Source organism: Hemitrygon akajei, chromosome 26 (assembly GCF_048418815.1).
Source record: "Hemitrygon akajei chromosome 26, sHemAka1.3, whole genome shotgun sequence".
NCBI classification, from domain to species: domain Eukaryota; kingdom Metazoa; phylum Chordata; class Chondrichthyes; order Myliobatiformes; family Dasyatidae; genus Hemitrygon; species Hemitrygon akajei.
In genome coordinates, this window is record NC_133149.1 from 9984899 (window position 1) to 10007401 (window position 22503).

At 41.0% G+C, this 22503-nt stretch overlaps 1 protein-coding gene across 10 annotated transcripts in view; it reads left to right on the top strand.

The window, feature by feature from the left end:
* The window catches only part of LOC140716749 (neural cell adhesion molecule 1-like), a 694163-nt gene that overhangs the window by 427493 nt on the left and 244167 nt on the right, over window positions 1–22503 (top strand). For all 10 annotated transcript variants that reach the window (XM_073029568.1, XM_073029569.1, XM_073029563.1 and 7 more), the window contains exons 7-8: window positions 3840–4003; window positions 7603–7745. In XM_073029568.1, the coding sequence (XP_072885669.1) occupies window positions 3840–4003; window positions 7603–7745 (307 nt within the window). The remainder of the gene's footprint in view (window positions 1–3839; window positions 4004–7602; window positions 7746–22503) is intronic.

Below are 22503 nucleotides of genomic sequence, written 5' to 3' on the forward strand. Positions count from 1 at the left end.
TTCTTCCCACTTCTCTTCTAATATTTATGTTTGTGCAGTAGTAATGCTACTGTGACTCTGTAATTTCCTTTGGGATCAACAAAGTATCTACCTATCTATCTGTCTAAAAAAGTGAGCATGAGAGGTGGGACAAGACATTTCATTTGGACTGCAGGAGGGGAGATAGCCAGTATAAAAATGTGAGGATGAGGGGTGGAGCAGGAGTTGGCAGACAGTAGGTGGAGCCAGGTGAAGAGGGTGATCAGCAGATGGAGGAGGGAGGAGAACAAAGTAGTATGAAAAGCTAGGGGGTGAGAGGTGGAAGTGAATAAGATCTGAAAATGATGGAATCTGATAGGAGGGGAAGGTGCAATGTGGAAAAAAGGGAGGGTGGTTGGGAGAGGAACCGGTGAGAGAGATTGTGTGGGTGTTGGGAAGAAACACAGTGTGGGTGGGGAAAGGGATTGAGTCAGGGATGGCTAGTATATCAGGAGGAAAGAGAAAAGGGACAGAGGGAGAGTAATACCAGAAGTTTGTGATCTCAGTGTTCATGCCACAAAGCTGGAGACTGCGCAGGAGAAGTGTGAGTGTTGTTCCTTCATTTTGCAATTGGTCTCATTGTGGAAGTGGAGAAGGGCATAGAGAGACACCCATTGGTGTAGGAATGGGGACTGGAAATAAAATGGCAGCCCTCTAGGAGATCCTGTTGTAGATGCCATCAATGGTAGGGAGGGTTGGGCCTGTGATGGTTTGTGCTGTGTTCACTGCCTCTCTGCAGCCTCTTGATTTCTGTGGGTTGAAACTGCTCTATGTCCATAAATTCCTGAAAGTTGCAGTTCAAGTTGATATGATGGGTAAGAAGGCATATGATGTGTTGGTCTTCATTAGTCTGGGGATTGAGTTCAAGAACCACAAGATAATGTTGCAGCTCTATAAAACTCTGGTTAGATGATACTTGGAAAATTGTGTTCATTTCTGGTTGCCTCATTATAGGAAGGATGTGGAAAGTTTAGAGAGGATGTAGAGAAGATTGACCAGAATGTTACATGGTATTGAGAGCGTGTCTTATGTGGAAGTTGAGTGAGCAAGGACTTTTTGCTTTTAGAGCGAAAGAGGATGAGAGGTAGCTCGATAAAGGTGTACAAGATGATAAGAGGCATAGATGGGGTGGACAGCCAGGAATGAGTTGAATCAAGTCTCTGGTTCTAATTATTTCAAACTTAAAGCTTTGTGGAATTTTAGGTATATCGGTCAGCCACCTGCTGATACTTCACAATGCCAAGTACAGCAAGACAATATATACTTAAAATGTTAGCAGTCACTTTACAATGTTAGGGTGGTACTGTGACATAGTGGTCAACACAACACATTACAGCGCTTGCGATCACCGATCAGGCTCCAGTTCCCACTGCAGTCTGTAAGGAGTTATACATTCTCCCTGTGACCATGTGTGTTTCATCTGGGTGCTCCTGTTTTCTCCCACAGTCCAAAAGTGTATGGATTAGGGTTTGTGAGTTGTGGGTAAGCTGGAAGCATGGCACTACTTGCAGGCTGCATTGAAAAAGACGCATTTCACTCTATGTTTCGATATACATGTGACAAATAAAGCTAATCTTTAATGCACAGTTTCTTTAGTTTATGTGACTTAAAACAGTGTCGTGACTTAAAACAGGGTTGAAGTGTCCAAGGATATATTTTCATTGAATTTCTAACATTTTATTGTAACCTGACTTCTGATAACAGATCTTGCATTTACAATGCATTCAGCGCCTCAGACACATGATTCTTGGTGAATATTCTGCACTGTGCTGAGTTCATTACTGTCAATTTGCTGTCAAAAGCACAAATCACTGTTTTCAGCTAACGATAAGTAATTGTGGCTCTTCAAGTTTGCCTCAGTAAATTCATTTCTAATTCAAACCCAGTGTTACTCTTTGTCATCATGTCTGACAATAGAAGGCAAATAAAAGTTTGTTTGCAATTGAATTACTTTTATAATAAAATAACTATTTCTTATACACTGTGGCCACTTTATTTATACCTCTTGTACCTAATAAAGTGGCCACTGTGTGTATGTTTGTGGTGTTTTGCTGCTGTAGCCCATCCACTTCATATTGAAGTTTGATATGTTGTGCATTCAGAGATGCTGTTATCACCACTATTGTAATAAGTGGCTATTTGAGTTACTATCACATTCCTGTCAGCTTGAACCAGTCCAGCCATTCCCCTCTGTCCTCTCTAATTAACAAGGCATTTTCGCCCACAGTATTGCCACTCATTGGATTTTTTTTTACATCATTCTCTAAACTCTAGAGACTGCTGTCAATGGAAATCCCAAGAGATCAGCAGTTTCTGAGATATTCAATCCACCCCATCTGGCACCAACAATCATTCCATTTCTTCCCCATTCTGATGTTTGATCTGAACAACAACTGAACCTCTTGACTGCGTCTGCATGCTTTTATGCATTGAGTTGCTGCCACATGATTGGCTGATTAGATATTTGCATTAATGAACAGGTGAACCTAATAAAGTGGCCACTGAAACTTTGTCAGTGATAATAAATCTGATTCTGATACTGAGTATACAGACATTAGAGAAAAGATAAAAATGGCTTTGATTGCTATAATGTGAATTCTGATGTGTTTTTTGCACCTTATATGAATTAATTTGACAGAATTGCTGTGACAGAAAAAGAAATTGGCATTATTTCAAAGAGTTTAGTAAGATCTCATTTGGTTTTCTCCAAAAATTATGTTGGCCAATTTAACTATGACTCATTTAATCTCCAAAGATTGTAGTGAAGCAATTGAGTATAAAATGAGTTTTAAAGAATATAAAATGTTATATCATACCCGTCCTCCTTCCCTTACTCCCATGGTCCACTGTCCTCTCCTCTCAGATTCCTGTTTCTTCATCCCTTTACCTTTATCATATATCATCTCCGAGTTTCTCACTTCATTTCTGTCTCCCCCACCTATCCACCTTCCCCCCTCAACTGGTCTCACCTATCATCTCAACACACACAAAATGCTGGAAGAACTCAGCAGACCATGTAGCAACAATGGAAAAGAGTAATCAGTCAGCATTTCAGACTGAGACCCTTCATCAGGACTGGAAAAAAAAAGATGAGAAGTTAGAGTAAGAAGGTGGGGGAGGGGAGGAAGAGGTACAAGGTGGTAGGTGATAGGTGAAAGTAGGAGGGGGAGGGCGCTGGGAAGTCGACTTATGAAAGAAATAAAGGGCTGGAGAAGGAGGAGTCTAACAGAGGGTAGAAGACCATAGAAGAAAGGGAAGTGGGAGGAGCGCCAGAGGGAGGTGATGGACAGGTAAGGAGATAGGAGAGAGAGGAAACAGGAATGGGGAATGGTGAAAGTGGGGGGCAATTACTGGAAGTTCAGAAGTTGGCCCGAAACATTGACAGTTTATTCCCCTTCCATAAATGCTGCCTGCCTGACTTGCTGAGTTCCTGCAGCATTTTGTGTGCGTTGCTCTAGATTTCCAGCATCAGCAGAATCTCTCCTGTTTATGTTGTAGATTATTGTATGATTTGGAGGGATATCAACCAAACAGAGGCAGATTCAAGTTTCAAGATTGTTTAATGTCATTTCCAGTACACAAGTGTATCGGGGAACAAAATAATTGTTATTTGCCTAAGACTTGCCCAAGAATTTTTTACAGTACTGTATTTGTCAACGTGTAGTTTTGATGCGGTGGTTACATGCTGAGCAATTGCCTTACCACGCTCTGATGTTCCCAGATAGGATGCTCTCTATAGTGAAGCTTTCTTATAGTGAAGTTTTAGATATTTTGGTGGAGAGTTGTTATTCTAATCCAGTTCCTTCTGATTTGTATTTCAGAGGCGATGTTATGATCACAGCAGATGGCGATAAATACTCTCTGAGCGAAGATGGATCCGAACTGACAATAAACAAGGTCGGAAAGCAGGACGATGGAGAATATATCTGTATTGCCCAGAATAAGGCCGGTGACTTTGAGATGGAGATCACACTCCAAGTTTTTGGTAAAAATTTTCACAGTTAAATGAGAGTGAATGTGAAGTGAGGGTTGGCTACCAAATAGTCAACTGTATTAGTTTCTACACTAAAATAAAGTAAATTTATATTCAAAGTTCAAAGTAAATTTATTATTAAGGTACATATATGTCACCATATACAACCCTGAGATTCATTTTCTTGCAGGCATTCACAGTAAATACAAAGAAATACAATAGAATCAATGAATTTTCAACCAAAAGGGATAACTTCACTCAATTTCATTTGCCCCGTTATTTTAATGTTCCCACAACCAATGGACTCATTTTGAAGGACTCTTGTTTTTGATATTTATTGAATATTTATGTTTTATTATTTATTTCTTTTTGTTTTTGCATAGTCTGTTGTCTTTTGCACACTGGTTGAATGGCCAAGTTGGTGCAGTCTTTCAGTTCCTCCAGCATTTTCTGCATGTTGCTCTGGATTTCCAGCATCTGCAGAATTTCTTGTGTTTAAGGTTAATTGGTCACATGAGTGTTAATGGATGGACAGGGTTGTTGGGCCAAAATAGGCCTGTTACCATGCTGCATCTCTTAAGTAAAGATTTTTTAGAATTGATTAATTCACCAAATGACAGTTTCACCAGCGATGCTAGTGGTTATTGTCCATCCTATTACCCTCAGCCTGGTCAGTTACTGGGCTGTTTCAGAGGCTAATTTGAAGTCAACCACATCACCTTGGTTCAGAAGTCTGAATTGGCCAAACGCTATAGGGAACGCTATGTGATAGGCTGGAGAGAGTTGACTAAAACTGAGCCACATGGAACCTGTAACCTTCTTGATCTCTTTCTGAAGCTTTTAGTTATGACCAATTCCTTGCCATAAATGCTACCTGACCTGCTGAGTTCCTCCAGCATTTTGTATGTGTTGCTCTGGATTTCTTGCACTTATGAATATATGTTTATTGTCTTCCCCTGCCTTATTTCAATGACACAGAATCAGAATGTTCTACAACCAGTGACTGGTTTCACTAGCCACAGAATATCAGTTGAATTTAAATTGTGAGCAGATTTTATTTCCTGAAGACTGGTTCTCCTTTGAATTGTTATCTGCTGTATTCACATAATTCCTTAACTCCTGAATAAATGCTAGCAATGAGGACATGGAGGAGATTCCTTCGAATTAAAGATTAACTTTATTTGTCATATGTGCATCAAAATGTTAAAACATACAGTGATGCTTCCGGCACGAACGTAGCATGGCCAGAACTCACTTAACCCTAAACTGTACATCTTTGGGCTGTGGGAAGAATCCGGAGCACCCAGAAGAAACCCACATGGTCACAGGGGTATGTGCAAACTCCTTACAGACAGCGGCAGGAATTGAATCCAGATTGACAATCACTGGGGCTGTGAAGTGATGCACTAACCTCTTTGCTACCGTGTTACCTGGGAAGCAGTGTTTCAGTTATGAAGGGAGACTGTAGAGGCTGGGTCTGTTACATTGGACCGAAGGCAGTAAAAAAGGGATGTGATTGAGGTATGTGAAAAAATATGTGGGGAATAAATAGAGTAGACTGTAAGAAACTTAGCTCAGAGGTAAATATTATTTGAGGGCATAGGTGTAGGGTAAGGGGAAAGAGGTTAGAGATTTAGGGGGATCTTTTCTCGTTCAGTGGTAGAAGCAGAGTTGCTGATAGTATTTAGTAAGTGCCTAGAAGAGCCCTTAAGGTGCCTAAGCAAAAAGGTCTACAGGTCAAATGCTGAAAGATGAGATTAATACGATGAGTCAATTTGGTCAACTTGGACATAGATGCCCTGTTTCCATGTCGATTGACTCAGTGGTTCTATGAACTCCAAAGCTGGTGTCAGCTGACCACCGATGACCATACTGTACAACCCATGTTCTTGGTGTTATTTATTAATTTATTGTTTGTATTTACACATTGATTTTATGTCAGTCTTTGAGTGTAGTCTTTTTTATAATATAATAAACTGCACAATATAGTATTTCTTTTTTCTACTGTGAATGCCTGCACAAAAATGAATCTTATGGTAGTATATAGTGACATATACAGTGTCTACTATGATAACAAATTTACTTTGAACTTTGATTAGAGCAGGGGTTTCCTGCCTGGGTTCCATGGACCCCTAGCATAAAAATTGGTCCCTAGCATAAAAATGGGGGGAGCCCCTGGTTCAGAGTCTTCCATTGACTAACATAATGCACTGATGCTCTAGGAACTAAAATTTATCCTCACATCAATGAGATTTTAATTCATATTATTAAAATACACGTAGTGGATGCTTTCAACATTGAGCATACTGCACCCCACCTCCCCCAGAATAACTTAAATGGCAAATTATCAGTTAAGGCTGCTGAAGATGATGGGAGTCTAATATTTTCACTTAGTAATAGAGTACAAATCAAATTTCCCCTAAGGATATGTGTCAGCAACAAACTGGAGCTGTTGTAGATGAAAGGTACCCTTTGGTCTTCCAGCACATCAAGATGTTCGTAATCTGCAGGAGTACAGTTATGTGCTGAAGCTTGGTGCAGCCACTGCAGGGGGCTCAGTAGTGTAGGGGGCTTCTGCTCTGGACAGGGAGGGACCGGTTTGGGTGAGGAAGGCCCTCAATTATTGTAGGAATATACCATCCCAGGGGTCCACATGGCTGGGAACAGTCCTATCGGTTTTAAGGAATGTAATAAAACAGTACGTAACACATTAACCATAAAAGTAAGAATGAAAAGGCATTGCATGGTTTATTTTTGTAATTTTTTAAAATTTATGAATGAAGTATATTTTGATTTATTTAAAAACAGAGGTCTTCGAGAGGCTCTGTTTCCCAGATTAATGCAGATGGGGCAATTGTTTTGTGAGTCAAGGGCTCTTATGCACCAATGGTTACCCAGTGAAGGGAACTTCAGATTGGCACAGCTTTAGTTAAAGTCCCGTTAATTTTATTAGAAGGTTACATTGCAGGTTATATTTCATTACCAAGTACTTTAATACAGTAGTGTAGAGGTTGGCATAAACACTTTGCAACGCCAGTGACCTGGGATCAATTCCACCTCTGTCTATAAGGAGTTTGTACTTTCTCCCCTTGACTGCGTGTGTTTCCTCTGGGTGCTCCGGTTTTCTCTCATATTCCAAAAACGTATGTTTAGTAAGTTGTTTGCATGATATATTGGTACTGGAAGCATGGTGACATTTGTGGGCCGCACCCACCATTTAATTGGACTGTGTTGGTCGTTCACAGAAATGACACATTTTACACAAAATGCTAGTGGAACTCAGCAGGTCAGGCAGCATCTATGAAAATGAATCAATAGTCGATGTTTTGGGCCAAGCTCCTTCATCAGAGCACTTCAGGTCGAGACCTGTTTATTCATTTCCTGACTTGCTGAGTTCCTCTGGCATTCTGCGTGTGTGTTGCTCTGGATTTCCAACATCTGCAGAATCTCTTGTGTTTATGACGTATTTACTATATGTTTTGATGTACATGTGACAAATAAATCTAATCTTAATCTACCAAATTATACTCACAAGTCTCGTTATTGTAACCCATTGATAAAGGGTGTCTCTTGTAAGATTAGCTACAATTTAATTTGTTTTTTTAATTTAGTGAAACCTGAAATTACTTATGCGGAAAATAAGACAGTGGTGGAGCTGGAATCTCAGATTACACTGACCTGCGAGGCCAAAGGTGATCCCACACCAACCATTACCTGGATGAAAGGGAGCCACACTTTCAGGGACGGTGAGCAGGTAAGAGAAATAAATGAAATCTTCCTTGATCCAAAAATGAATGCAGTTGTGCTACCTTCACCAAATGGCGATGAGCACGAATTTCATTTGCGTGTCTTCTGTCATACCTGCTTGCTCTCCAGATGAAAATAATTCAGGACCACTCACTTCCACAAATGCGATCATATTTTGCATGAATTTATTGTGTGCTCCTCTAAGTTAAGGTTAAGTTCAAGTTTAATTGTCATTCAGCTATAAACATGAATGCATCCATACAAAACAGCGTTCCTCTAGGGCCAAGGTGCAAACCACACTACCAACATTCACACGCAGCACATATAGTTACGAAAAACATACAGTCATAAAATATATATATAGCCCAAGAACCTGAGTGTCATAGCTTGTAGATTGATGGTGCAGTAGTCCTCATCATGTGCTAGTGTAGCGGCAGACAAAGGCATTCCAACTCGTCTGCCACTGAGTGAATACTGGAGGGCAGCATTGACGGGAGGGCTCAAACTGTTGTTTGTGACAATATAGAATTAGTTACCAGTTTCACAGGCAGATATGCAGATTCTTCTGATGTAGCTTCATTCAGTACCAAAGCTACATGTCTACTGGCACAGGGACCAGCCGGGTTTTGAGACTAGTTCACGACAAAGATAGCCTGTCCAAGCACAGGTAACTAATAGGGAAGTTACAGGTAGGAAAGGAAGTTGTGAGAGTTTGCGAAGGGATTAAAGCAGGTTTAGATAGTCAGCGCAAATGGAATATAGCATGGGGAAATGCAAAGTACATTGGAGGGAAGGATAGGAAAGCAGAATATCACTTAAATAGTGCAAGGGTGATTAATGTTGCGCAGAGAGACCTAGCTGTTCTTGACAAGAAATATAAAATTAACATCAAGGGTTGTCAGGAAGGTGAGCGGAGTTAATAGAGGGATGGAGCAGAAAGCTTGCAACAGGAATATAGCATATCCCTGAGATTTTGCCTGTAGTACTGTGGACAGGTTTAGTCTCCTTGTTTAAGGAGGGAGCTACCTGCAATTGCAGCAGTTCAGAGGACGTTTCCCTGGTTAATTCTAGATGTAGTTAAACTGGAAAGAGTGCAGAAAAGATTTACAAAGATTTTGTCTGGACTAGAGGCCCTGAGTTTAGGGAGAGGCTGGCCAGGCTGGGTGTTTATTCCCTGAAAATAGGAGAATGGGGGGGGGGGGGACCATATTGAGATGTTTAAAATGATGAGGAGAGACAAGGTGGATGGTAATAGTCTTTTCCCCAAGGTAGGAGAGACTAAAACTCAGGGGCTTTAGATTTAGTGTGAGAGGGGAAGGGGCCCCAAGGGACAACCTCTTCATGAAGAAGGTGATGAGTTTACAAAACGAGCTGCCAGAGGAGGTGGTTCAGGTAGGCACAATGGTATCCTTGAAGAAGGACTTGGAGGGATCTGGGCAGAACACAGGAAATTTGGACTAGCTGGATGGACACTGTGGTTGGCATGGACTGGTTGGGCTGAAGACCCTATATCCTTGCTGCATTTGTCTTTGAACAGGGGTTCCCAATCTGGGGTTCTCGGTTAATGGTAGGGGTCAATGTCATAAAGAAGGTTTGGAACCTCTGATCTAGGAAATGAAAGTGCCATTTCCTAAGGATCTCTGACTGAGAGGTGATCAGAGTTTGATCTGGGTCTTGAAGAGTAAGGTGAGGGTTATGGGGAGAAGGCAGAAGAGTAGGGTTGAGAAAAGAAAAATTCAGCCATGACAGAATAGTGGAACAGACTTGATTGGCCGAATGGTCTAATTCTTCTCATATAGTCTCAATGAAGCATATGAAACTTGGCAGGATAGTCACAAATGTGAAAAGCAGTGTGATTATTTGTGTTTTGTTCTGTGGTTGACGACTTACTGAAATGTAACATGATATGATTTAAGAGAGGCACACAAGATTTAACAGGAAAGATTTAAAAGGGACCTGAAGGGATGATTTCTCATATAGAGGGTGATAGATATGTGGATTGACTTGCCAGAGGAAGCCATAAAGGAGGGTACAATCACAATGTTTAAAGGGCTTTTAGAAAGTCATAAAGGAGTGTACAATTATTGGAATTGGAATAATCATAAAATAATTGGTTTTGGCATAGACTAGATGGGCTGACAAGCCTGTTTCTGTGCTGTACCTCTCTTTGACTCTATGGAATTGGTTTATTATTGTCACAAACATTATAGCAAAATACAGTGAAAAGCTTATCTTGCACACTGTTGATGCAGATTAGATCACTACACAATGCATTGAGGTAGAACAAGGTAAAACAATAACAATGCAGAATAAAGTGCAGCAGAGAAAGTGCAATGAAGGTAAACAATAAGGTGCAAGGTCTTTACAAGGTAGATTGTGAAGTCAAGAGTCCAATTTATACTTCTTGGGATAGTAAATTCCAATGTTTAAAAGACATTAACTCAGGTACATGAATAAGAAAGGATTAGAGGCATGTGGACCGATGCAGGCAAAAAGCACTAGTTCAGATAGACATCCTGGACAGCATGAGGAAGTTGGGCCAAATGGCCTGATTCCATGTCGTCTGACTCTATGGCAACTTTAGAATAAATGACATACTATCATTAGTGTCAGTCAAGGGCATAATGTCTCTTGTTCTGATCTTTCTATGAAAACCCTTGGGAATACAGCCTTTCGTTAAGGCTCTGATATGCTTTCAGATTCTAGTCTGATTACTTCTATTGTCTAAAATTGGGTGAGAATGTCTGTGTAAGCTAAACACGAAACTGCTGCAGCTAAAGAGATCCACATGTGGCATTGCATCTGGATCCACTTGCTATCCACAAACATTCATAATGACCATCCTGTGTTCTAGAAGAGCACGGGGCAATACAGTAGTGTAGTGGTTAGCACAACACAGTTCGGGGTTCAATTCTCACCGCTGCCTGTAAGGAGTTTCTACTTTCTCCCCATAGGTGAGTATGTTCCTCCCACACTCCAAAAGATGTACTGGTTAGGTTTAGTGAGTTGTGGGCACACTACTGTATGTTGGCGCTAAAAGCATGGTAACACTTGCACAATCCTCACTTATTTAATTTGATGCAAGCAATGTATTTCACTGTAAGTTTCAATGTACATGTGACAAATAAAACTAAACTTTAATCTTTATCTGATTGCATATTGAAGATTATGGCTGGGTTTTGCAGTTATGTGGCATTGTCACAGAGCAGAGGTTGATTATGAAAAGCATGATGCATGCACTGTTCATTCTTCCTTTCTGTGATCTGTATCCATTACCTTCATTGTAATGTTGTTCATATTCACTCCATCTCATTCACATCCATCTCAATAGTGAAGCAAACTGGTTAGAACCATGTATCCTGACAGGTGGCTTATGCTGACCATTGGTGTTCAGAACTTGTGGTAGAATACAAGTACACTTATGAAGGATAAAGATTTCCTATGCTGTAAATTTCAATAAGATTGTAAATCCAGTTATAAAGGAGATTTTATGATTTTTCTATGTCTAGAATGCCTAGGTCAGGGGTTCCCAATCTGGGGTCTACAGACTCCATGGATTAAAAATGTTTGGGAATCCCTTGCCTAGAGCTATTATTTACCTTGAATTCTCAGTTATGTACTTTCCCGAGGTTTCAGTAATCTGGAGTGCAAAGATGACAGAACTGAAATCCCCTGTATTCCTAGTTGTAGGTTGGAAAATTCCAGAGGTTTTTATCCATTTATCATGTAGAAATTAAGGCCTGGAATTTCAAGTGCACAGTGCTGGTTTTTTTTCAGTGTTATGTGAGTGAAACTCAAATGTTTCAGTGATTGAGGCTTGGATAGATAGATAGATAGATAGATACTTTATTCATCCCCATGGGGAAATTCAACTTTTTTTCCAATGTCCCATACACTTGTTGTAGCAAAACTAATTACATACAATACTTAACTCAGTAAAGAATATGATATGCATCTAAATCACTATCTCAAAAAGCATTAATAATAGCTTTTAAAAAGTTCTTAAGTCCTGGCGGTTGAATTGTAAAGCCTAATGGCATTGGGGAGTATTGACCTCTTCATCCTGTCTGAGGAGCATTGCATCGATCGTAACCTGTCGCTGAAACTGCTTCTCTGTCTCTGGATGGTGCTATGTAGAGGATGTTCAGAGTTTTCCATAATTGACCGTAGCCTACTCAGCGCCCTTCGCTCAGCTACCAATGTTAAACTCTCCAGTACTTTGCCCACGACAGAGCCCACCTTCCTTACCAGCTTATTAAGACATGAGGCGTCCCTCTTCTTAATGCTTCCTCCCCAACACGCCACCACAAAGAAGAGGGCGCTCTCCACAACTGACCTATAGAACATCTTCAGCATCTCACTACAGACATTGAATGACGCCAACCTTCTAAGGAAGTACAGTCGACTCTGTGCCTTCCTGCACAAGGCATCTGTGTTGGCAGTCCAGTCTAGCTTCTCGTCTAACTGTACTCCCAGATACTTGTAGGTCTTAACCTGCTCCACACATTCTCCATTAATGATTACTGGCTCCATATGAGGCCTAGATCTCCTAAAGTCCACCACCATCTCCTTGGTCTTGGTGATATTGAGACGCAGGTAGTTTGAGTTGCACCATATCACAAAGTCCTGTATCAGTTTCCTATACTCCTCCTCCTGTCCATTCCTGACACACCCCACTATGGCCGTGTCATCAGCGAACTTCTGCACATGGCAGGACTCCGAGATATATTGGAAGTCTGATGTGTACAGGGTGAACAGGACCGGAGAGAGTATGGTTCCCTGCGGCGCTCCTGTGCTGCTGACCACTGTGTCAGACCTACAGTCTCCCAACCGCACATACTGAGGTCTATCTGTCAAGTAGTCCACTATCCAATCCACCATGTGAGAGTCTACTCCCATCTCCGTTAGTTTGTGCCTTAAGATCTTGGGCTGGATGGTGTTAAAGGCACTAGAGAAGTCAAGGAATGTAATCCTCACAGCACAACTGACCCCATCTAGGTGAGAGAGTGATTTGTGCAGCAAATACGTGATAGCATCCTCCACTCCCACCTTCTCCTTATACGCAAACTGAAGAGGATCCTGGGCGTGCCTGGTTTGTGGCCTCAGATTCTGTATTATCAGCCGCTCCATGGTCTTCATCACGTGCGACGTCAAGGCAACAGGTCTGAAGTCATTCAACTCCTTTGGTTGTGGTTTCTTCGGTACCGGGACAATACAGGATGTTTTCCACTGTCTGGGTACTCTTCTCTGCTCCAGGCTCATGTTGAAGATGCGCTGTAGTGGTTCTCCCAGCTCAGTCGCACAGGCCCTCAGTAATCGTGGGGAAACTCCATCCGGTCCAGCCGCCTTGCTGGTACAGATCTTCCTCAGTTGACCTTCCACCTGTGCAGCCGTAATCCTGGGCGTGGGCAAGGTCTCCTGTGAGTGGCTATTTTCCTGTGAGGGAAGTAAGCCTGGTGTGGATTTCTGCGGTGAGGATGAGATTGTGCTGTCGAACCTGTTGAAGAAGTTGTTCAGCTGGTTCGCTTTCTCCACATCTCCACTTATGTTTGCCCCCCGCTTTGCACCGCATCCGGTGATGATCTTCATCCCATCCCACACCTCCTTCATGCTTTTTTTCTGCAGCTTTTGTTCTAGCTTCCTCCTATACTGCTCCTTTGCCCCCCTTATCTGTACTCTGAGTTCCTTCTGAACTCTTTTAAGCTCCAACCGATCACCATCTTTAAAGGCCCTCTTCTTCTGGTTTAGGAGGCCTTTGATGTGACTAGTGATCCAGGGCTTATTATTGGGATAGCAGCGAACAGTTCTAACAGGGACAACGGCATCCACACAAAAGGTGTACCTGATGTTGTTCCCTCTCCAAAGAAATGGGAACCTGGGAGCAGAGTATCCTGGAAGCTGTTGTTTTGGGCACCCAAGACACCTTGTCTTATCAGCATCGTGTCAACATGTGAGGTAAATTCGTCACTATCTGGAATCTTTAGAGCTGTCCTCTTCAAAGTTCGAAGTAAATTTATTATCGAAGTATGTATGTTCCCATATACTACCTGAAGATTCATTGAAATACAATAGAATTTAATGAAAACTACCATAAGCAGACAAAGACTGACAAAGAAAAAATGCACAAATAAAAACTGTTGCAGACCAGTTTAAAATCACCCCCTCCCATTAATCTCATAATCCCTTGGCGTTCATCCACAAACACCATTTCCCCCCACTTCATGACCCCTTTCACCAGGCTATGATCTCATTCCTTTCCTCTTTTTTCTTTACCTTCTCTCCCTCAGATTCAGATTTATTTATTACATGTGCATCAAAACATTCAGTGAAATGCGTCATTTGAGTTATCAATCAACACAACCTAAGGATGTACTGGGGGCAAGTGTTTCCACACATTCCAGTGCCAACAGAGCATGCTCAACAATGTTCAGCAGTACAACAGCCACAACAACCTCATTCCTCCTTCCCTCACACTTATCCACTCATAGACACAGACAGTCCTCCAACTCCAGGACAGACCACCTACGGGCCTCCAGCCTTCAGTGGACTCATGGACTTTGGCTTTGACTTTTCTTTTCACTCACTGTCACTTGCTCTCATTCCCTCTCCCTGCTGACTATGCATTCCATGTGCTAAATTCCCACATCAGGATGGCAGAATTCCACAGCTTTTGTTGTCTGTTCAGGAGGGATCATCAAGTAAAATTTAAGTCCCAGAGGTTTGGCTGCATAGTACTCTTTCTTCAGTGAATACTCATTTCAACTCCAAACAAAGTTCTCACAACTTCAGATGCAGTGGGTACCTGTGAATGAGACAACGGTGGGCATCTACAGATACTCCCGACTGCCACACCCGTCTGCATCCCCTAGTTAATGGCTCATGTGTTTCTTGTTTCTAAGTCAAACTCAAATTTATGTTAAAGTACATATGTATTGCCATATACCATATGTTACCATAGGGCGGCAGGGTAGCATTGCAGCCAGTGTAATGCTATTACAGTGCCAGTAACCCAGATTCAATTCCCGCAGTTTTTTACGATCTCCCCATGATGTGATTCCTTTGGATGTTCCTCTTTCCTCCCAAATACCAAAGACATATTGATTCAGTAGTTTAATTGGTCATAATGGGTGTATTTGAGCAGCAAGGGCTCATTGGACCAGAAAGGTCTGTTACCGTGGTGTATCTCTAAATAAAATAAAGCTATACAACCTTGAGATGCATCTTCTTGCAGGCATTCATCAGAAAATAAAGAAATTACATGGTCAAATTAGAACTTATGAAAGACCATGCATAAACAGGACTGACAACCAATGTGCAAAAGAAGACAAATTATGCAAATAAAATTAAATAAAACTGAGAACATGGGTTATTAAGAGTCTTTGATAGTGAATCTTTAGGACATAGATTCAGTTCAGAGTTGAGGTGAGTGAAGTTATCTGCTCTAGTTGAAGAGCCTGATGGTTGAAGGGTTCCTGAATCTGGTGGTATGGGTGGCACCTAAGGCTTCTGTACCTCCCGACTGATGGTAGTAGTGAGAAGAGCGTATGGCCAGCATGTGGGACACCTTGGTAATGTATGCTGCTTTGTTGTATCTAATGGTTGTATTTAGTCTCCTATATAGTTAAAAGAGTTGAATTACAGGGAACCCATTGTGTACACCCTTGTTTCAATTATCTGAAGCTTCTCTGATCACAATTGCAGCATGTAGAAATGGGGAAATCATTGATACCGTACCATTTACATTGCTGAATTTAATTGCAACTGTCTTGTGCTTTGAATCTTCTAATGCTTCTGTGCCATAGCAAACAACTTGGGCTAATCTAATGAAAGACCATCACAGTCATTCCATCGTTATCATTACTCTGCTTGGATTTAATTTATTTTAAGTTTTGATTAACAAGGACAATAGGGACAATTAAAAATTGACAATAGAATTCTTGGGAAGCAATCAAAAGTGTTTGAAAATGTCTTTAAAAAATGTATGTAGTGTACAGTATCACTCTTCTGAATCCTAAACTTGGGTGTGCAAGGGCCTGCTTTCACCAGTAAAATTAGCATTTAATTATATAATTAAGATAAAGTTGAATTGAAATACTAAAATCAAACTATATGTTAACATTTATTTATTCATTGAGATACAGCATGGAATAGGCCTTCCTCCCTGCAATTCCCTGATTTAATCCCAATCTAATTACGGGACAATTTACAATAATCAATTAACCCACCAACCAGTACACCTTTGGACAGTGGGAGGGAACCAAAGCACCCGGAAGAAACCCATGCTGTCACGAGGAGAATGTACAAATTCCTTACAGGCAGCGGTAGAAATGGAATCTGTGTTGCCTGTATTGTAAGGCATTGTGCTAACCACTAAACTACCGTGCCACCAAATAATACCTTGAGATTCATTTTCTTGCAGGCATTTACAGGAAATTGCAGAATTACAATAGAGTAGAATAAAGTGTAGAAACACAATAGAACACCACTAAACACTATACATATACAAAGACCAACAAACAACCAATGTGTAAAGGAAGACAAACTGTGCAAAAGAAAGATACTACTGGTACATATTGAAAAAAGTATTTTCTTTGGAGTGTAATTGGAGTAAACCCAAATGTTAATAGCTTCTACTTTGGAACTATGCCAACTGCATGTTATTTTCTGGGAACAACAAGTGCTGTGGTAGTAGACAATGAATGTTGCTGGAAATTAGTGTAAAGAATAGAGACTTGGATGTTTATCTATGGAAAAAGAGGAAGGAGGTTTGCCCTGTGAATGTAATGTTAAGGCTTAATGGAGAAGTTAACTTCAATACATTTGGCATGTAGTTTGATTCACAAACTTAATATTGGGTCCATGGCTTTGTGCACAGAGGAGATGTTGTCATTACCTAACACCCTTTCATGTAATGTTTCCTTGCACACTGCATTCATCTGTTTAATGCAATTTAACTGCCATTATTGTCAATTGCAGTTGCTTAATTAGCCCTTCTTAGTCCACAGTTATTCCTAGACTAAGGCTTCAGGCATTCAGCTCTGGCTATTCTGTTGTATACAAAGCTGTATGTGCTTAGGAGCATGCTGTTATTTTGGGGAAATGCTTGAGAGCTTCCGCTGTAGCCTTGTGAGCATGCAGTGCTGCAGCTCGCTGACGACTTCAGAGATGCTGAAGTTCCTTTTCAATTTGAATTAATTGCAAAATTTAAAATCACTTTGAAAGTAAATCTGACTTAAAAGAAACTACAGTTAAGGGATACTTCAGATGCTGGAAATCCAGAATAACAATCAGAAAATAATGCAGAAACTCAGCATGTCAGGAAACATCTATGGAGAGGAATAAACAGTTGACATTTCAGACTGAGACCCTTCATCAGGACAGCTACATTCATGTTATTTTGTCCCATGTGCTGGACTCACTGATCATACGGTCGTACACCAAGTTGGTTATGTCTGGAATGCAGTTCCTTATTAACCTCAATTCAACCTGAGATAAAATTCCACACTGATGCCTGTCCAGTGCTGTTTTTTATCAGCCTTCGCGCAAAATGCTAATTTTACACATTTATTTAAACTATTGGTTCAGTTGTTAGCTAGAGCCAGTGACAGACAGGACCAATTTCTGAAGATGGCCACCAATTTTCAAGTTTGCCTTTAAAAGAAAGGCCGAAAGGATCTGTCAGAATGATGAGTTGCTCTGCAAACTGTGTATCATCCCCATTGCAAGCAGCCAATAAAGTCACAGTCTTACCCTTATCATCACCTGATCATCGTCTCCAAAGACCTTGAAAGGTTGTCCAAGAAAAAGTTACATTATACAAGCAATGCATTCCTTGCGCATCACTGCACTGTCTGATTTGTGTGTTGTTTGCCTTCTAATGTGGTAAAATCAAATCCTATTTGATTTTTGTCAGTGATTGATGCTGCTGAGGTATAGGAGCCAAATGGAGCACATCTATTATCATCTAATGTGCTTTGCTTGGTCATCTCATTCATCTAACCATTCACTCATTAAAACTCTGACATAGAAAATAGAACAGTACAGCACAGTACAGGCTCTTTGGTCCACAAAGTTTTGATAACCTTTTAATCCACTCCAAGATCAATCTAACCATTCCGCCCCACATGGACCTCCATTTTCTTCCATCCATGTGTCTATCTTAAAGGTCTCTTAAATGTTCCTAATGTATCTGTATCTGCCTCTACCACTACACTCACACCTACCACTCTCTGTGTAGAAAACGTACCTCTGACATTATCCCCTTATATTTTCCTACAATTACCTTAAAATCATGTTTCCTCATATTAGCCATTTCCTGCCTGGGAAAATAAGTCTCTGGCTTTCCACTCTCTGTGATGCCTCTTATCATCTTGTACACCTCTATCAAGTTATCTCTCATTGCTCCAAAGTGTGAACTCACTCAACCATTCCTTATAAAACATGCTCTCTAATCCAGGCAGCATCCTGGTAAATCTCTTCTAAAGCTCCCACATCCTTCCCTGAACGAGGCAACCAGAACTGAACCCAATACTCCCAAGCTGCACTGCCCAGCAATCCACCTATTTAACAATAACCAATTGGCCTCCTAACCTTTGGACTGTGAGAGGAAACCCACACGGTCACAGTGAGAACATACAAACTCCTTACAGGTAGTGCTGTAATTGAACTTTGGACACTGACGTCCCGTAGTGCCCAGTTGTTAAATATAATGAACAGGAGGTAAATATATTTCCAACTGCTCAAGGCAGAATCGGTAGACATGGGAATAGGGTCCTGGGTGATCAGCCATGGTTGTGGTGAGTGGTCCAAAGGTTCAATAGTCTAATTATTCATATTTTCTGTGTTTCATTGTTTCTATTAAAAGGTGTGAAATAATATTCTTCAATATTCATCAACCTAATTAGTTGTAGAATAGTACCTGACAGAAACAGGCCCTTTGGTCCATCTAGTCCATTAACTATTAATTTGCCTAGTTCCATAGATTTGCACCCAGACTATGCCCTTCCCATCCATGTACCTAATAACAAAATTTCTCTTAAATTTTGAAATAGAACCTGATTCCGCCATTTCCGCTGACAGCTTTTTCTACACTCTCATCACCCTCTGAGTGAAGAAATTCCCTGTCATGTCCACTTAAATATTTCACTTTTCACCCATAACCCATGACCTCTAGTTCTAGTCTTGTCCAACCTCAGTGGAAAAAGCCTGCTTGTATTTGCCCTATCTATTCTCCTCATAACTTTGTATACTTCTATCAAATCCCCTCCTCTCTCCCCCCCCCCCCATGTCCTGAGGAGTAAACTCCTCACCTATTGTATAAGTCATTTGTCTTTATTTGTTCCACTGTATTCACCGAAAAGTCTGGATAGATCGGATATGGAGAGAATGTCTCTATCAGTACGAGAGTTTAGGATCCAAGGGCATCAAATCCGAATAAAGGGACGTCCCTTACAGTCTGAGATGGGGAATTCCTTCAAGCAGATGGTGATAAATCTGTGGAATTTGTTGTGGAGTCATTTGGTGTTTTTAAAGCAGAGATTGACAGGTTGTTGATTGGTGTGGAGGTTAAGGGGAGAAAGCAGGAGAACGGGGTATCAGAAATCAGCCATGTTTGAATGGCAGAATGGACTCAATAGTCCAAATGGCCTAATTCTGCTCCTATGTAATAGAGCATAGGTAATATGGGTAATCATGGTAATATTCTATGATGACTGGAATGTGGTAATAGAGAATAGGAGTTGCTTTTCACACCTTCTACACAACATGCTTTACTATTTCATTCTGAAAATATGCTTCAACACAATAACAAACTTCCAACACAGTTGTGGTAAACAAAATGTGTGCTGGTGGCTTGGCTGCCTGCAACACACTCTGTCCAATGTCAGAGTCAGATTCAGATTGATTTATTACATGTGCATGGAAACATAGAGTGAAATGCATTGTTTGTGTTAACAACCAGCACACCTAAAGATGAGCTGGAGGAAGCTTGCAAGCATCGCCACACATCCTGGCACCAATGTGGCATGTCCAGAATGCTCACCAGAACAACACAAGCTTCTCCACACCCTTGTTTGTTAGCGAAAGTTACAGTCTAAGCCAAGATTTAATTCATTATCCAAATAATATCCTGCCACTGTCTGCAAGGACTTTGGACATTCTCCCCAGGATCACATGGTGCTCCGGTTTCCTCCCACATTCCAAAGAATTGGTTGGTGAATTAATTGGTCACGTGTGTAATTTGACATGTGGACTCATTGGGCTGGAAGGGTCTGTTACTGTGCTGTTTCTCTAAATAAAACAAAATATTTTGGAGTGCACTCTAACAAACCTTACTTTGGTATACCATGCCATGACATCATACAGGTTTCAACCTGAAATGTACACAATTCCTTCCCCCCCCCCCCCCCACAGATGCTGCTTGTGATACTAAACATTATGCTTAAATATTAAATTAATGGGCTAGATATTGGGTTAGTTCAAAATTCAAAGTAAATTAATTATCAAAGTGCATATATATCACCATATACAACACTGCAGGCATACTCATTAAATTCATAATAGAATAATAACCATGATAAAATCAATGAAAGACCACACCAACTTGGGCATTCAATCAGTGCGCAAAAGACTGTGCAAATATATAAAAAATGTAATTATAATAATAAATAAATACACAAAAAATATCAAGAACATGATATGCAGAGCCCTTGAAAGTGAGTCCATTGGTTGTGGGAATATTTCAATGATGAAGCAAGTGAATTTCAGTGAAGCTATCCCCTGTGTTTCAAGGTTGAGGGGTAATAACTGTTCCCGAGGCTCCTGTACCTTCTTCCTGATGGCAGCAGTGAAAAGAGGATATGTCCTGGGTGGGAACGGGATCCCTGATGATGGATGCTGCTTTCTTGCGAAAATGTTTCATGTAGATGTGCTCAGTGGTGGAGAGGACTTTACCCATGATGCACTGGACTGTATCAGCTACTTTTAGTAAGATTTTCTGTTCAAGGGCATTGGTGTTTCCATACCAGGTCATGATGCAGCCAGTCATTGCACTCTCCATTGCACGTCTATAGAAGATTGTCAGAGTTTTAGATGTGATGCTGAATCTTTGCAAACTCCTAAGGAAGTAAAGGCAGTGCCATGCTTTAAAGTTGCTGACTTTCTCCAACTCTGACCTCCCGATGAGGACTGGACTGGACCCCTGGTTTCCTCCTCCTGAACTCAATAATTATCTTCTTGGTTTTGCTGTCATTGAGTAAGTGATTGTTGTGATGACTCCACTCAGCCAGATTTTCAATCTCCCTCCTGTAGGCTGATTCGTCACCACCTTTGATTCAGCTCATGACTGTGGTGTCATCAGCAAATTTGAATATGGCTTTGGAGCTGTGCTGGATCACACAATAGGTGTAAAGCGAGTAGAGCAGGGGGCTAATCATACAGCCCTCTGGTGCACTTATGCTGATGGAGATCATGGAAGAGATGTTGTTACCAATCCAAATTGACTGGAGTCTGCAAGTGAGGAGATCCAGGATTCAATTGCACAAGATGGTATTGAGGCCAAGGTCTTGGAGCTTATTGATTAGTTTTGAGGGGATGTTAGTATTGAATGCCAAGCTGTAGTAGATAAAGGGCATCCTGATGTATGCATCATTGTTATGCAGATGTTCCAGTGTTGAGTGAAGAGCCAATGAAATGGCATTTGCTGTGAATCTGTTGTTCCTGTAGGTAAGCTGGAGCGGATCCAAGTCTCTTCTCAGGCAGGAGTTGATATGTTTCTTCACCAACCTCTCAAAATACTTCATTGTGGATGTAAGTGCTACTGGATGATAGTTATTGAGGCAGGTTACCACATTCCTCTTAGACACCAAAATAATTGAAGCCTGCTTGAAGCAGTTAAAACCTCAGAAGCAAGAGATTAAAGATTTCAGTGAGCACTCTAGCCAGTTGATCAGCACAGGTCTTTAGTAATTGGCCAGGTACCCCATCTGGGCCAGATGCTTTTTGTGGGTTCATCCTCCTGAAGGCTGCATGTATGTTGGTCTCAGAGACTGAAATCACAGGATCATTGGGGCTCTGTGAGTTTGTGTTGGTTCCTCCATGTTTTGATGGTCAAAACAAGCATAGAAGGCATTGAGTTCATCTGAAAATGAAGCCCTGTTGTTGGCTCTGTCACTTGATTTTACTTTACCTCAGTTGAAATACTAAACATTGAGGGAGCATCAGCCATTGATCCCATTGGAATAGATTTGTAAGGGATTTGTACATTGTCCCTGTGACTTCATGGGTCTCCTCTGGATGCTCTGGTTTCCTCCCACATTCCAAAGGCATATGGATTAGTGTAAGTGGGCATGCTATGTGGGCACTGGAAGCATGGTGACACTTGCAGGCTGCCCCCAGCACATCTCAGACTGTGTTGGTCATTGAAAACAACACATTTCATTGCATGCTTCGATGCTTCAGTGTACATGTGGCCTCTTCATCTCATGTTCTCGATATTAATTGCTTGTTGATTTATTATTATTGTTTCTTTTTGTAATTGCACAGTTCATTGTCTTCTGCACTGTGGTTGAACACTCTAGTTGGGCGGTTTTTCATTGATTCTGTTATAGTTACTATTCTACAGATTTTTTGAATATGGCCACAGGGAAATGAATATCAGGGTTGTATAAAGAGACATATATGTACTTAGATAATAAAATTCTCTTTGAACTTAGAAAAATAAAGCTAATCTAATCATGTATTCATATCTTTCATCTCGTGTCCCCCTT